This window comes from Erinaceus europaeus, chromosome X (genome assembly GCF_950295315.1).
Source record: "Erinaceus europaeus chromosome X, mEriEur2.1, whole genome shotgun sequence".
In the NCBI taxonomy this organism is placed as follows: Eukaryota; Metazoa; Chordata; class Mammalia; order Eulipotyphla; family Erinaceidae; genus Erinaceus; species Erinaceus europaeus.
This window is the reverse complement of record NC_080185.1, coordinates 49,753,778-49,769,565: the sequence shown is the minus strand read 5'-3', so window position 1 is coordinate 49,769,565 and position 15,788 is coordinate 49,753,778. Positions and strand designations below refer to the sequence as shown.

At 38.9% G+C, this 15,788-nt stretch overlaps 1 protein-coding gene across 4 annotated transcripts in view; it reads right to left on the bottom strand.

Annotated features, from left to right (window-relative positions):
• AMOT (angiomotin) overlaps positions 1-15,788 on the bottom strand; it is a 76,786-nt gene that overhangs the window by 48,751 nt on the left and 12,247 nt on the right. For 3 of the 4 annotated variants that reach the window (XM_060182799.1, XM_060182798.1, XM_060182800.1), the window contains 2 exons: positions 7,829-7,977; positions 4,991-5,921 (listed from right to left, as the gene is read on the bottom strand). In XM_060182799.1, the coding sequence (XP_060038782.1) occupies positions 4,991-5,859 (869 nt within the window). In that variant the 5' untranslated portion in view covers positions 5,860-5,921; positions 7,829-7,977. The remainder of the gene's footprint in view (positions 1-4,990; positions 5,922-7,828; positions 7,978-15,788) is intronic. The other variant, XM_007535902.3, reaches the window with a different exon arrangement.

Below are 15,788 nucleotides of genomic sequence, written 5' to 3'. Positions count from 1 at the left end.
GGGAAACAAAAGGGAAATAAATAAATATAAAAATATTAAAGAGGTTATGTGAGTTACCTGTGGATATAAGAATTTGCACAGTTTCATGATTACAACTAGAAATTTAATACTACCTTATATAGTGTGTGTGTATGTGTGTGTTTCCTCTGCAGTAAAAATCTGGGGCTTTTAGATAATCAGGGTAGAATAATAGAACTGAAACTTCATGTTTTTCAATCCAGCTCTCAAAATTTAATGGGAAAATGACCAGTATTAATGTCTATCCTTGTTCCTAAGATTTACAAGTCCAAGGCCTAGGTTTTTTTTTTTTTTTAGAGAGAGAGATTCAATGCTTAGGTCTCAGTTGTGTTTCCTTCATTCAGCTCCCCTGTGTTCCCTTGAAAAATCCAGGCTTCTTTCTCACACTCAGCCACTGGCTTGACCCATTCTGGAGGCTGAAAGGACTTCCCACACCCTGAACAACACACAGCAAAAGACCTCAGGAAGAAAGAAGTCACAAGGCTGCGAAAAGGAGGCCTCCAGAATTGGCTAAGTTCAGGATGACAGCATCCTTAACCATGACTCTAGGCCCTGACTAGAATTGAGTAGAGACAAAGCAGATGCCTCTTGGATGTCCCAGGCTGAAAAGGGTAGCAGATTTTCAGTGCACCATGATGTTGGGAAAACCAGTGCAGTTGTCCCTGGCAAGTCTGCAAATACAAAACAAGGTTTGGACAGTCACAAAAGAAGAGAATGTCCTCCAGCCAAAGAACTCCATGTGGGCTCCAGTATCCACTCACCAAACAAAAGCAGAACAGTATTAAGTCATAGGTAGACCCCCTTAGAGATGGGAGTTGAGAACTGACATTGGTAGGGGACAAATGGAGGGATAGAAATGTCAGGGAGAGCAAACATTCAACTAAAGTTAAATAACAGTAGTAGTAATAGTAATGGTGACACTGGGTGACCAGCACATTCCAAGCACATAGGCCCTTCCATGGAACAGCAGCATAATTTCCACCCATTATGGTATATCAGGCAGAACAGCAAGCTTCCAACAGACAACAAAAATCACATAATCATGTGGACAAGCTGACCTGTCTCTTTAGCCCTATACTCTTCATGCTGCTCCTTTGTAAGATAACCTGGGTCCCTAGTGCTCTGTAGAAAAGGAGACATGACATATATTCAGGACAAATGACAAAAGTCAGTATTGCCACTTCCCCCAAACCAAGGAACATCTATATGGAGGCAGCTTGGGTGGATGCTGGGGAAATAGCATCAGTTGTAGCACAACATACTTTCATGCCTGAGATCCTGGAGGTCCCAAATTCAATCACAGACACTACCATAAGCCAAAACAGAGCAGTAACAGGGGCGGGGGTGGGAGAAGCAAATGGAAAACAAAAGTCAGTCCCCTGAGCTGACAGAGCACCTATCACCCTGTTAGCTCACTGACAAAAAGTACTTACTCTCCCCCCCATCCCCCCCCACAACTCCAAGTTATACTCCTGGTCCATATGTGTACAAGCTTGTACACCCAATCTCACCAGAGCAGATAACTCCAACATTCTGGAAATCAATTTATCTTCTCTACGGAAATTGTTCCTTCATGCCTTTCCGAGGTTCTGTGACTGTGAATCTTGAAAAGGGCTGTGATTTCCTGATTGTTTCTCTTTCACAACCAGCTCTGAACTACAGAGTTAGGTCACCCTCAGCTCCCACTAAGCAGGGATTTTAAGAAACCTCATATCCGGGCATGATTTCAACAACTGAAAGGAGGTGGCTGCTTTATAAACAGAAATGATTCAATTTTTTAAAAGTAGTTGATAAATGTATAGCCAGGATGCACAAAAGGCTCAATATTTATAAAGACAAAGACTGAGAAAATGTTTGATTCTTCAAATTATTTGACCTCATTTCCCATCTGGAGTTCTGGGCATTCGGGATATTTTTCTTCTTAAGTGGAGATGAGGGCAAAGGGAAGATGAAGTAACAATAAAAAAGATTGTTTATAACATTGTGTTCATTTTAGCAGAAAATCTCTAGCATTTCACTACACTATAAGCAAAGACTTTTTGAGCAACAATTTGCTCAAAGAACTTAGTTTGCATTCTCATCTGTAATTTGTGGATTAAGAATTAAGAACTTTGTCTTCCAGTGGTTTGATGTTAGCTTGGACAGGCACTCACAAAATGTGTAGCTGTTTACTTAAAGGAAATTAAAGAAAAAAGGAAGGAAGGAAGGAAGGAAGGAAGGAAGGAAGGAAGGAAGGAAGGAAGGAAAGAAAAAGAAAGAAAGGAAGAAAGAAAGAAAGAAGACACGTCACTACCTAAAAGCACTGCACTCCTGAAGGAGTCAAACAGCTTCTCTTGGCAAGAAATTTGTAATTAGGTACCACTCCCACAGCTAAAGTCTCAAAATATTATTGCCTGGATTTGATTGATGCAAATCCTAACTTCATAAAACATTTTGATTAGGGCCACTTTACAGTTGATTATCTGTCAGATATATCAAGCACCATGTTCTTCTTCCACAGACAAATATAAAAAAAAAGTTTAAAGAAATCTGCATACTAAAATGCTCAAGAGAGTAATCAACATGGGTTCTATTGCTTCTGGGGATATAACAATCCACAGATAATTTAGGAGGGAAGATAAAGCACAGATATCCTCCTCAAATATGAAGTTTTGTGCTTCTAGTAGATTAAGCAGTGTGTTAGAAAGGGGAAAAAACCTCTTTGTGCTCTTTACTATTTATTTAAGCAGATCAAAGGACTATTCTATCTAGCTTCAAACACTGGGAGTCATTTCAGATCACAAACAATACTAGTGAATGAGTTCTGAGTATAGTTTTCCTGGGAAGGAGGATTATGTGCTGAGTGGAGTTTTGATTTCTGCTCCCCACCCCAGATTATTTTTCCACATGGCACCAAATACAGACCTATCACATATGGAAGGAAGTACCACAGACTCATCCACAATAAAGAGAAGAAGAAAACAAAAATTCATATGTTCATTGATATTTTTCATGGCTTGAGTGGGTTTCTACTGAGCTAAACAGTCCAATAATCCACCTTCCTCCATCTTCCATTAAATTGGAGCTACGGGAATTGGGTTCTTGCTCTCACTGAAACTAAAATTGGAAAGGAGTCACCAAAATAGCTCACTTAGTTGGTGTGCTGCTTCACCATGTGCATGACACAGGTTCTAGCATAGACACAACTGCATTGAAGGAAGTTTCAGTTCTATGGTTACTTTCACTGTTTTTTCCCCTCTGTCTTCTTTGTCACTGTCTTAAAAAGGAAAGGAACAAATAAAAGAGTGAACTGGACGGGTCTTGTCCATTACTTCAGTTCCTGTCCCAAGTCACTCATCAGAATTTAAGTTCCTGTTCTTTGAAAACTGCACAGGAAACAGAAAAGGGTTAGAAAGTCAACCTGAAATAAGAAAAAAAATCTAAGCAGGCAAAGTTAGGGTGGAGTCAGAAGTGAATTGACTCTGGCTGAAAAGAGAACCAGAGAGAAGAGGGGAAAATGAAATACCAGGAAATACCAATGTTCACTTACCTTCACCCTATTTCACCTGACTGCCTTTTCTCCTGAGTCACCAATGTACATCAAGACCACAAACTCTTTCTCAGATGAGTGGTAAAGGGATAGGAGAGGAAGAAAAAAGACATTAAAAAGAATAGGTTCCATATATGGAAAAAAAATCCAGCCTAGGTTCAGACTTTAAAACTCATGGTGACCCAAAAATATTCATGATAAGAAGGCAGAAATGGCATGCATAGCTGCCATCATCATTGTACATAATTTAAACCTTCCCTTTACCCACACAATGAAATATTTCTGATCAGAAATATGGCTCCCACAGTGATAACAGGAACAAAAAACAGAGTCACAGAATCATAAGGTTTAGTAATAGAGTAATAGGATAATAAACCCTGAATAATTAAGAAGCATCTTTAAGAACTGAATATATAAAAAACAGTCCTCCCATATGGACCGACCAGTCAAGGCCCATGTTCAGCGGGCAAGCAGTTACAGAAGCCAGACCTTCTACCTTCTGCAACCTACAATGACCCTGGGTCCATGCTTCCAGAGGGACAGAGAATGGGAAAGCTATCAGGAGAGGGGGTAGGATATGGAGATTGGGTGGTGGGAATTGTGTGGAGTTGTACCCCTCCTACCCTATGGTTTTGTTAATTGATCCTTTCTTAAATAAAAAAATAAAAAAATAAATAAAATAAAATAAAAAAATTAAAAAATCAGTCCTCCCGAACTAATGGCAAAAGGTAGAGAAGTCAAGGGACTATTTTTCATGTGCAATTTCTTTTCCCTTCTGTATCTGACCAAAACTTTTACATGATATGATGTGAATTTCATTTAAATATTTAAAACCGGGAAATGAAATCAACAATTTCAGTATAGAAAGTGAATAAATTCAGATTCCATGAACTATAAGGAAGTGCAAGGCAAGTTATCATTCTCAGCCTGCACAAATACAGTTTTTCCTACAGTAACATGTGGGCATTTGTGCAGTTTCCAATAATTCTACAGAAATATTTGGTGCCAAAAAATAAGTGATGGGAGTTCTGTGGAAAGATAAAAGAAAAAGTAACAGAATATTCCAGGTTAAATCCAAGATAAATTGCTTCTGCTCCTCAAAGAAAGGCTCAATAGCAAATGGAACACTGACCCTTCTACTTTAATATCCTAGGAGACAGGACAACAAATAGCTACTGAAATCAATAATTATATTCATGATAATTCACTGGACAGCTGAGATTATCATCAGCCTATAAATTTAAGGGGAACTTGACATGTGTTAATTTTGTTCTAAGAGGCTAAAAATTCAGGTTGGCATTACCTATATGAAGTGAGGGGCCAGGTGTACATTGCAGTTTGTTGTAACAAACACCTGCCCATTCCTTTGCTTAAGAATTCCAACATACAGCAGAAGCTGATTGGGAATGAGGTCAGGAAACAACAGAAAGGGAACTCTCTTACCTGGCTGCTCCATACTCAGGGGGATGCTGATATCTCATCAGTTGCCCCTCTGTTTTCACTGGCTGGTTCAGACGATGCTCACTATAAAAGAGCCCTGGGTCTTGGGGCTTGCACACTGACTGGGGTGGCATGCCCTTGAATGGATACTCTGGTGGGGGACCTCGATGTTCCATGCCCTTCAGGCTATGCTGGTTGGGAGATGGCCCTTGGGTCTTGTAGAATTCACTGGAACTTGTGGGATTTTTGTAGAGGTCACTGGGTTGTGGTGGGGAGAGGGGAGCACTGGTAACAGGTGGATGAGCCTTAACTCCACTGGTGGCCAATGACATCTGCATTAGTCGTTCACTCAATGAGCGGACATGTCCTTGCTTAAGATCTCTGAGTCCTTCATCCTGGTGCATCTTCCCAGGATTAAGTCGCTGAACTGATGGGCGTCCCTCAGTCCTCATCTTCTGGTTGGTGACTCCAGTGACATAAAAGGCAGCTCCAACACTGGCATGCTGTTGCCCCCGAAAGTACTGGGATTGGACCTTGGCTTCTTCATATGTTGGGAGTTCTTCATTATTCTGCATCCGAGGGGAAAGTTGTTTCTCTAGGATGATATTTTCTGACTGAATTTCCTGCCCCTGGGGCTCTTGTCTAGCAGCATGAGCCACAAGTTGTTGATGGTGGTCTTGAGAACTCAATATATCATTCTGAGGACCTGGGTTCCCACTGCCACTTGGGAAAGGAGAGACATTCCCTGTGGCTTGCTGGTGTATGGCAAGCAGGTTGCGGTTTTCATTAGGATTGCCATAGCGAAGCTGCTCTTGTAGCAGGCGCTGCAATACTGTGGTTCCTCCACTTGGTTGTTCTTCAGAATTTCTCATCTCTATTGCTGGTGGTGCCTTGTGAAGAGAGAGAGAAATTGGGCACCTGGGCTGCCCTTGACCTGGGAAGGGGAAACATGAAGCTTTATACCCAGTAGATGGTTAAATCAGCCCTCTAAAGGGGTTGAAAATGGGTACCTGGGAACGAGGATTCCACTGCAGAGCAAAAGTAGAGAACTGAATCAAGAATGAATAGATTAACAGTTGGTGACTCCTGGCTCTAACAAGAAATTTGGAGGCATAAGAATTATGTTTGTTCTTTCCCTTTTAGCATGGGGTTAATATTCAATCTTGACTTAACTCCTAGGAGAACTGGGGAAATCTGGAGCAGTCAAGCAGAGTGGTCAGTAGGGCAAAATAAAAGACTCATCTCTTTGTAGTCTGTTCAAATTAAAAAAATCCAGCACTTAAGACTGTGGCAGTGGGGGAAGGGAGAGACAGAATAGGGCTAAATTATTTCATAGTAAGGGTCTGTAAAGTAATTAAGCATGTGAAGGGAGATAGGGAAGACAAATACTAACAAAAAAATTTGTTAAAGGTGAAGAATTTGCCTTACACCAGAGAGAAATTATCTCTGACTCATTTTTTTCTCTGGTCTGATAAAACACTGAAACATGGGTTTCTTAAATATCATCTTATTACTATCTATTTGAGGTTTTTTTTGGTTTATTAAAAGAAGGGTCTGAGATAACTGTTATTGATAAATATTCTCTTTCAGTCACGCAGGAACAGTCATTGATATATTTGTTGTTGTGTAAGAGCTTAAACGTGAAGCCTTCCTTTCACTGAATGGGGGAGGGAGTGCTTCCATTTGCATTTCACTGAAGTATTCCTCTGATAACATTTTGAAATTAAAAAAAAAAAGATTATCCTTCCTGAAAGGGTATGGTTACTATGATCCCTCACCATTACCATCAACACCACTAATTCTTAAATGCATTAATATGAGTTGAGTGAAAAAGTCATCAGTATTAAAACAATTTAATATTTAAATACTAATAATGATATGAATTTACAGGCTAACCTAATTGATTCCTAGCTTCTTCAGTTCTATTTTACCATCTAATAACTAGTAGCAAGTATAGTTCTCTCTCCACAATTCAGAGATTGTACAATACACACAAACTGATTAGAGACATAAATATCTTCAGGCAGAATTTGTCAATCATGTTATCTACTACAACTCACCACTAATATTCAGTAATAATTTTCTCACTCTAAGAAATCTTAAGTGTTGGGATAATTCACACAAAGTCAACTTTACCAACTTCAATTTGCTGGATAAAAACTCTGGAATACTGGCTTCCCAGACCCTGCTTTTTATAGTATCATGTAGCTTCCAATTTCTCAGGAAACATGGCCCTCTTTCCCTTTAGTTTCCAGAGAATGATCCAAAGAATATGTATGGTAGTTGGAGAAAGGTCTTCTCTCCTTTTACATTTTTTTCCATGTTACCTGGTTTCTAATTGTTCTACTGAGTAATTTGACCCCAGTTAACCTTCCAAAAACCATTATTAAATCCCTTCCATCATATTATTTGGGAAAGTGAATACCAAGGACTAAAGCAACTAGTCTTCTGGTCCCCTTTCTTCCCTTCCCTGTGAACTCCTGGACCTTGAGTATTGGATATGTCAGCTAAGGATTTTTCTGACTGACTGACAGTATAATGTATACTCTTTCAGTGTCTGGAACTGGAAAGATAACTACCAAACTACTTTTATTGTTTCAAAAAATTGAATACAAAAGCAAGTATGCTTAAAACAAAATAACTTACACCCCTGGCCCTCCACAAAACATAGAAATCTAGACATGAGCTGTCTCAGACCCTAAAGAATATACCACCCCATCCCATCCCATACCCTCCCCACACTGTGTACACACAACTTGCACATACACAAAAGCGCGCACGTGTGCACGTGCGCGCGCGCACACACACACACACACACACACACACACCGGTGTTTCATACCTATTTCTGCTTTCTTTTAGGCTTAAAGCCTTGATCAGGATAGGGAATTCTTGCTTATGAGCAGCTCCAGAAACCGCAACGGCAGAATCCCTCTCCCCTAGCCCTCAGGTTCAGGGTAATCGCCGCCAAAAGTCCAAACACTGGTAACTCTGAAATGTTTAAGGAAGGGAGGGAGAAAAAAAAAGTTTCTATTTTGCCACCAATGGCTGAGTTAACCAAACCAGTCTTTCCAATGGAATGACTTGTCCTCCTGTATGCCTATCTTTATATAAAAGTGGCAGAGTTCATTTCTAATACTGCAAAAAGAATCCTCACTATACAGCAGCTATGTTCCAGTCATGTCAGTCTCTAGAAGAAGCAAACAACCATTAAGTCTGAAATGGAAAAGACAGCAGTAAAATGCCACTGTTTCCAAACAGAATAGTGAATGGTGGTAAAAGCTACAGCCATCATCACTTTAGAGTAAAAAGTTTAAACATACATCAGCAGTAGAGTAGGTAATAAAGGTAATCACTGTTGGGGCCAAGTGGTGGCGCACCTGGTTAAGTGCACACATTGCAGTGTGTAAGGACCTTGGTTCAAACCCCTGGTTCCCACTTGCAGGGGAAAAACTTCATGAGTGGTGAAGCAGGGCTGCAGGTGTCTCTCTGTCTCTCTCCCTCTCTATCGCTCCCTTCCCTCTATATTTCTGGCTGTCTCTATCTAATAAATAAATAAAGTTATATTTTTTAATTAAAAAAAGATATTTAGTGCCATCACTGTCTCACAAACCAGAAGGAATAACAGTCACCAGAAGTAAGGCTTTGAGTCAGAAAAAGAATGTTCAGTGAAGAGCCCAATTTTACTGCCTTATTCTCAGATATTCAGAAAATGCCAAAATGTCTTTTCAATCAATATGTATTACATAATGACTGTTCCAGACATTTGCCAGCCTCATGCTAAACACAAAGCACACAATAAGCATATACTTATAGTTCCTGCCTTCACAGAGCTTACAATCAGATCATGATCACTCATTCTTAATGAAGTAGCGAAGGTGAGTACCTTTCCCAATAAATAGCAGAAACTCTTTTCCAGAAAGAGGATGCTTCTAAATGCTTTTCTCAAAACTTTATGCCCTAGCATCTCACACAATGGAAAATAGTACAGTAAATTCACACTGCAGTCACTAGATGCAATCATTTACAGGTCCTATCAAAATGATTGTGGAATTGAGGAATTTGATTAAGATGCACTGATATGTATGACCCAAGAGGCAGGGCAGTGGATAGTTTTGGATTCTCAAGTTGAGGTCCTGAGTTTGACCACCTGGCATCTATGAATCTCTTTATTGGATGAGACAATCAGAAAATGAGAGAGAAGGGGAGGGATAGAGAGGAAGAGAGACAGAGAAACACTGCTTCACCACTCAAAGCTTTCCTCCTGCAAGTGAGGACTGTGGTCTCGAACCTGAGTCCCTGTGCATTATAACATGTGCGATTAGCCTGGTGCAACACCACCACTTTCCCTCTCCCCCTATTTCCTTTATCATAAATCAATCACTCAATATTTTTAAAATAAGTTTTTTAGAAAGGACATGGAACCAAGTGTTGGTGAACTCAGTTAAGCACACATGGTATGAAGCTCCAAAAACCCGTGCAGGGATCAGGTTTGGAAACCCTGCTCCCTACCTGCAAGGGGACACTTCACAAGTGGTGAAGCAGATCTTCAGGTGTCTCTCTCCCTCTTTGTACTCCCTCCCCTATCATTTTCTCTCTATCCTATCAAATAAAATGAAAAAAAAATAGCTGCCAGGAGCAGTGGATTCATAGTGGCAGCATGGGGCCACAGAGATATCCCTGGAGGGAAAAAAAAAAAAAAAGACATGACCTCGTTGTTTAACAGCTGCATAGTATTTTGTTGTATGTATGTACCACAACTACCTTAGACTACCTTAGTCATTCATCTGCCTTTGAGTATCTGGGTTACTTTAAAATTTGGGCCATTATAAACTATGCTGCTGTGAACATAAGTATGCACAGGTCTTTTGTGGATAGGTGTCTTTGTTTCCCCTGGATATATCCCCAGGATGGTAGGTCAATATATAAAATTATGCTGAATCTCCAGGATGTTTTCCATAGGGGTTGTACCAGTTTACATCCCTACCAGCAAGTGTAGTAGAGTCCTTAAAGGAAAGCTTTTAATCCAAACCAGAAGTGCCATTTGAGGAAGAAGGCAATGCAAAGGAGGCACACAAGAGTCTCTATTTTAGGAGAAGGTCTAAAACATCCAAGTTTTAAAAAATATCCACAAAACCACACAGTGATTAATTTAACATTATTTCCTTGCAATGTTGCCAAAAATAAAGTAAACAGATATAAAAAGAACATGGAAATCTGTCTTTCCATCTTGTTTCAGTCCAACATATAATCACAATCAAAAGCAAAATCATCTCCATTTGGATAGGAAATGATTTTAGGGTGTTCAAAGCAAAGCAACAGCTTTTAATTGGTGTCAAAGCTGGACTGTTAAGCGAGCTATGGCAAATACCATGTTGCTTCCATTGTCCAATTCAGAGAAAAACAATTGTCTTTTTTTTTTTTTTTTTTTTTTTACTGAACCACGAAGAAAACTGTCTAAGGCTTTTAAATGTGAGCCTCTGGCAATAAATCACCATATAATTATTTTCAGTATTATTTAGATTATTCATGCTAATTTTGACTGACTGCTCCAAGTTCCTCTCTAAGAAAATATTACTTGCCCAAAGTCTTGATCTATTCCCTTAAGATTACCCCCTCTCTTCCCTATTCTTTTTAAAATCCAAATGACTTTTGACATTCATTCACAGTCCCTCCCTCCCCATCACCATACCCTAAACTTTTTTTTGTTTCTGCTTGAAAGAGGGAGGGAAAGAAATCATCCTAAGAAGGAAACTATGGTGATTCCCACCCAGTTTAGTGATTTTTTTTTTAAGAATTTATGTTCAGGTACATGTCAAGAGACAAAACTGTGGAAAAAACTACTCTATTTACTTAAGAAAAGAAAGGAAATTATTCCTTGTCTCATGAAAACGAACTAGGATGTAGCATGAACTAAAAATAGTATAAACTCTACAGCCTTCAATTTGTCCACAGTTCTAATCATACCACTGCCAGGATTCTAACAAAATCTTTAATCAATAAAATTATCTTGCTTCTTCTAGACTATTTCTGAGGATATATGACAGGGTGAGAAAGGATACCTATGGTTCTCTCTTTAATAATGAATTTGTGGGGCCAGGGAGTTGGTTCAGGAGCACAGCACCTGACCACATGAATGAGTCTTTAGATTTAATTTCCCAAAACCACAGAAAAACAGCAAAGATACCTCCCTGGGTAGCGAAACAGTGCTTTGTTTGCTCCCTTTCTGGGAAAAAAATAGAAAAGTTAACCTGGGGATGGAAGCTCCATGGTAATGTGCACGTGTGAGACCCTGAGTTCAATCTCCAGTAACGCATAACAAATAGTAAATAAAATTTGAATTTATTTATTAAACTCTTCTGCAACAACTGAGCAGTAAGGTTAATCTTCATTCTTACTCTATTTACTGTCATGGGGAATCTCCCAGTATTTTTGCAAGTTGAGCCAAAACTCATTAATGAGAGTCCAGATGCTTCCCGAGCCAAGTTCAAATAAATTCACATTGCAAGGTGATCAGGGTAGACAGACATCTAATATTCAAATAAATGTTGAAATAAATCTGTATATCCTTTTTTATTTGTTTTATTTATTATATAGAGATAGAGAGAAATCAGGGGATAGGAATAGATAGAGAGGGAGAGAGACACCTTCAACACTGCTTCACCACCACTAGTGAAGCTTGCTCCCTGCAGGTGGGGACCAGAGGCTTGAACCTGCATCCCTGAGCATGGTAATATGTGTGCTCAATCAGTTGCTCCACCACCTGGCCCCCATAATATTCTTTCTATTTCCTCTTCTGTCCCCTTTTCCCATTCTGCCACCACCTATCTCTTAACTAACCAAGATACAGAATCTATAACTAGGAAACCTGTTTCTCTGCTAAATCCTGGTCAACTGGTTTCATATGAGTTTACTCCCAGCTAAATGGAAAGAAGGCATTCATATTTTTCTCCATATCTATGTGCATGTATTTGTGCATATAACATACATACTCAACCTCCCACACAAAGAGAGAAGCAAACAGTAATCTGAATTTGCTTATTTGTCCTCTCAAGTTAATTCATATTATGTCCTGAAGTGTCCTTTTCCAACAATTATGCAATCAGAATACTAATTTATTTTCTTTGGAAGGTTAAGAAATAATGATCCCTCTTCAGGTTATACCTAAATTTCCACCTAGCAATTAATAAATGAACAGGAAACATAAACATAAATGGTTAATGATCTGAGTCTAAAATTGCATTGTCCCTCATATTCAAATCCTGGACCTATGACATTAATTTGCCTTATACAACTCTCTTGATTTCCCCAAACCTTAATTTCATTATATGCAAATTATGGATAAAAGTGTTCATATTTTAAAGAGTTATTAAAACACTAAAAAAGGTAGATCCATATAAAAGGCCTGGCTCAGTAAAAACTCAATAGAAGTCATCATAATTATTTTAAAGTAATTTTCTAGAAAAGTGCAGCAATTTTATGAAGTAAGATTAGTTGCTAGTGGGTTCAGATTCAGGTAAAGAAAGGGGAAGGGAGGGAGGAGAGAGACACCACAGCACGAAAGTATCCCAGGCTTGAAGCTGGGTCAAGTGTATGACAAGTCAGCACACTATACAAAGGAGTTATTTCACTAGTTCAAGGTTAGTTATTTTTTTTTTAAAAAGAACCTTTATTTGTGGGCTGGGGAGACACTAAAATGGATATGCAAATATCTTTCATGCCTGAGGCTCTGGTGTCCCAGTTTCAATCACCAGCAGCAACATAAAGCAAAGCTGAGCAGTGCAGATCTTTTATTTGCAACTCTGTCTTATGTGGTAGAACTTTGATACACAAAATTAAAAATAGGAAATATTATTGAGTGGCCATCTAGTGACCCACACTGCTATATAGACAATTATATTAGGGCTTTAAAAGGGGTCAGAGCCAGGATCAGAATGCAAGTTTTATTACTCCTAGGACAATAGTAATTTCACTACAATATATTTATCCAGTTTTGTTAGCTTGTGCATAGAAGATGCTTAAATATTTATTAAGTGGAATTGACACTGATTTTAACAGACTGTAAGCCTGGCTAGCACCAACTTCCCAATCCTGTTAGAAATAGACTGAAAAAAAAAAAAAAGACTGAGCAAAACATTTGAAAAAGCACAGGAGTTAACCCCCATGGAAGTTTAGAATAGATCTCCTTTATCTGAGGCATTTTGGGGGTTGACAATTCTTTTAACTGTCATCAAATTAAATAGATTCCTATTCTATCTTTCTCTCTCTCTCTCCTTTCTATCCAGCAGTTAGATTACTTATTGTCATTCTTTCTTTTTTGATTCCTTTCTTTTATCTACTGCTTAGTGTAATTCTTTACTATTCTTCCTTTGTTTCTTCTGCATAGCTGTCAGAATTGAACAAGCCCATTGAACACTCAAGAGCTTTGGTTACCAAGTTGGGGAAGTTACAACACTAACTCCCTTAAGGTCATTGGCTTGCAGAACTAATAACAATCAAAATATATCAGCTGGTGCTGTGTCTTTCAGGACAATGTGGATGAAACTGGAACTGAACCACCAACTTGCAGATGACACCAACCTGACTTCCCTGGGCAGACAACCTCGCCAATGTATTCTGGAACCTCATCTCTCCAGAGTCCTGCTCCACTAGGGAAAGACAGAAATAGATTGGGAGGGGGGACACAGATTGCAGAATAACATGAACCTATACTGATCAATGCTTCTAGGTCCCTGTTTTAGGTCTTGACAACCTCATACCAATTTAGTATGTGTTCTTAAGTCAAACACCAGCTTAAGGAGCACCTTTGAGTTAGTTCCAGTTTTTTGCTTCTCTCTCTACCTCTGGGTTAAGTTAGAAAATTATGTGTTGGGGGCCAGGTGATGGCTCACCTGGTTGTGCGCACATGTCACAGTGTGCAAGTACCTGAGTTCGAGCCCCCAACCCCCACCTGCAGTGGGAAAGCTTTGCAAGCAGTGTTGCAGGTGTCTCCCTGTCTCCTTCTCTATTTCCCCCTCCACTCCCCATTTCTGGCTGTCTCTACCCAATAAATAAATAAAGATAATTTTTTTTAAGTATGTGTTGGGAAGATAGCATAATGATTATGTAAAGTGACTCTCATGCCTGAGACTCCATAAGCCAGAGCTGAACAAAGCTTTGGTAACAAAAACTAAACACACACACACACACACACACACACACACACACAGAAGATTATTATTATAAGAACCACAGTAAAACTTTGACATTACTAAATTCTTACTAAGCAGCAGTGTTAGTTATCTGTTCCTGAAATGACAGCTTAAAGGTTTGGTCATCTCTTCATCCCAATTTTACTTTTCTGTATTCTAAAGAAATAAACTTAAACATGTGAATAAAAAATAAAGGGAGTTTATAACATCATATTCATAAGCAGTGAAATAGTGTGTAACAAAGTGAATCCTGTTGCTGCCACCCCTCTATCTTCCTCCACACAGATGGATTACAAGGGAGAAGTAGATCATCCTGAAACAGTCTCTTTCATTTTGCTTCAGAAGAAGTACACAGGGTCCATAAAACCAGAGTGAGCAAAAACTGAAAAGATTTAGAAATATAACTAGAAGATGCTGCCCTTGCCAGTTGCCTACCTACAATATCAACTGCTAAATTTTTACTTTATTTTACAAGAAATAAGCAAATTCATATGCAAAAATATATAAAAATAATCATCCATAACCCCAAAACCTGAAACCAAACATTTTAGCATGGAAATAGACTTCCCTTAGTTTTGTGTCATGTGTGTTTTTACAAAGCAATGCAATTAATGTACATATAATTACACATCCTAATTTCTACTTCATTACAAGTATTTTGTACATGGCATAGCAAATAATTCATTACAAATGTTGCAATGATTGCATAATAGTACATTAAATAAGTGTATTAAGATTCACTTACCTATTTACCATTCATTAAGGCATTAAAATTGTTCCCTGTGCTACTCTGAATGCTACAGAAACTGCACTATGATTTAGACCTTTTTCAAATTTTGTATCGTTTTAATGACAGCGTCTCAGAAGTAAAATAGGTCAAGAATCATCAGTGGTTTAGCCCAATAAAAAACTGAACTAGCAAAATACCAAAACCTGATGAAACTGCTCCTTAATTTAATGAAAAGTTCTTCTCTCATTTTTCTACCAGGCAGAGCAGGACACTGGGGAGGGACAAGCCAAGAGAAGCAGTGTAGTATCCCAGAGGCTTGTGAAATGGTAGAGTGGAATGTGGGCTCCCCTGTGAATCCAGCTTGCATGCACTTGCCCCAAATTACCACCCGGCCAAAAGCTAATTAGTAAAAGCATCAGGTTGGTGAGAACAGGTTCATGGCCTGTAATAGCATATATCATGTTTCATTTTTGCCCTTGGAAAGATGTGACAGTCAGCTTGAAGACATTCAGTTCTAGTGACCCAACATGCTGCAGTTTCAGAATTACATTTGTTAGCTTTCAGACACTAAGCTTCAATATTTATTTATATTACCAGAGCACTGCTCAGCTCTGGCTTATAGTGGTGTGGGGGACTGAACCTAGGACTCTGGAGCCTCAGGCATGAGAGTCTCTTTGCATAACCATTATGGCATCTACCCCTGCTAAGATTCAATATTTTTAAAGGGTTTTATTTACACATACACAATATACATATACATATGAGTGAGATAAATCAGAGCCTCTCTCTGGTACATGCAACATTGAGGATACAACTGGTGCCTTTGAGTATGCAAGTTTACACTCTAATGGCTGAGCTATTTCTCATCAGAAATAATTATT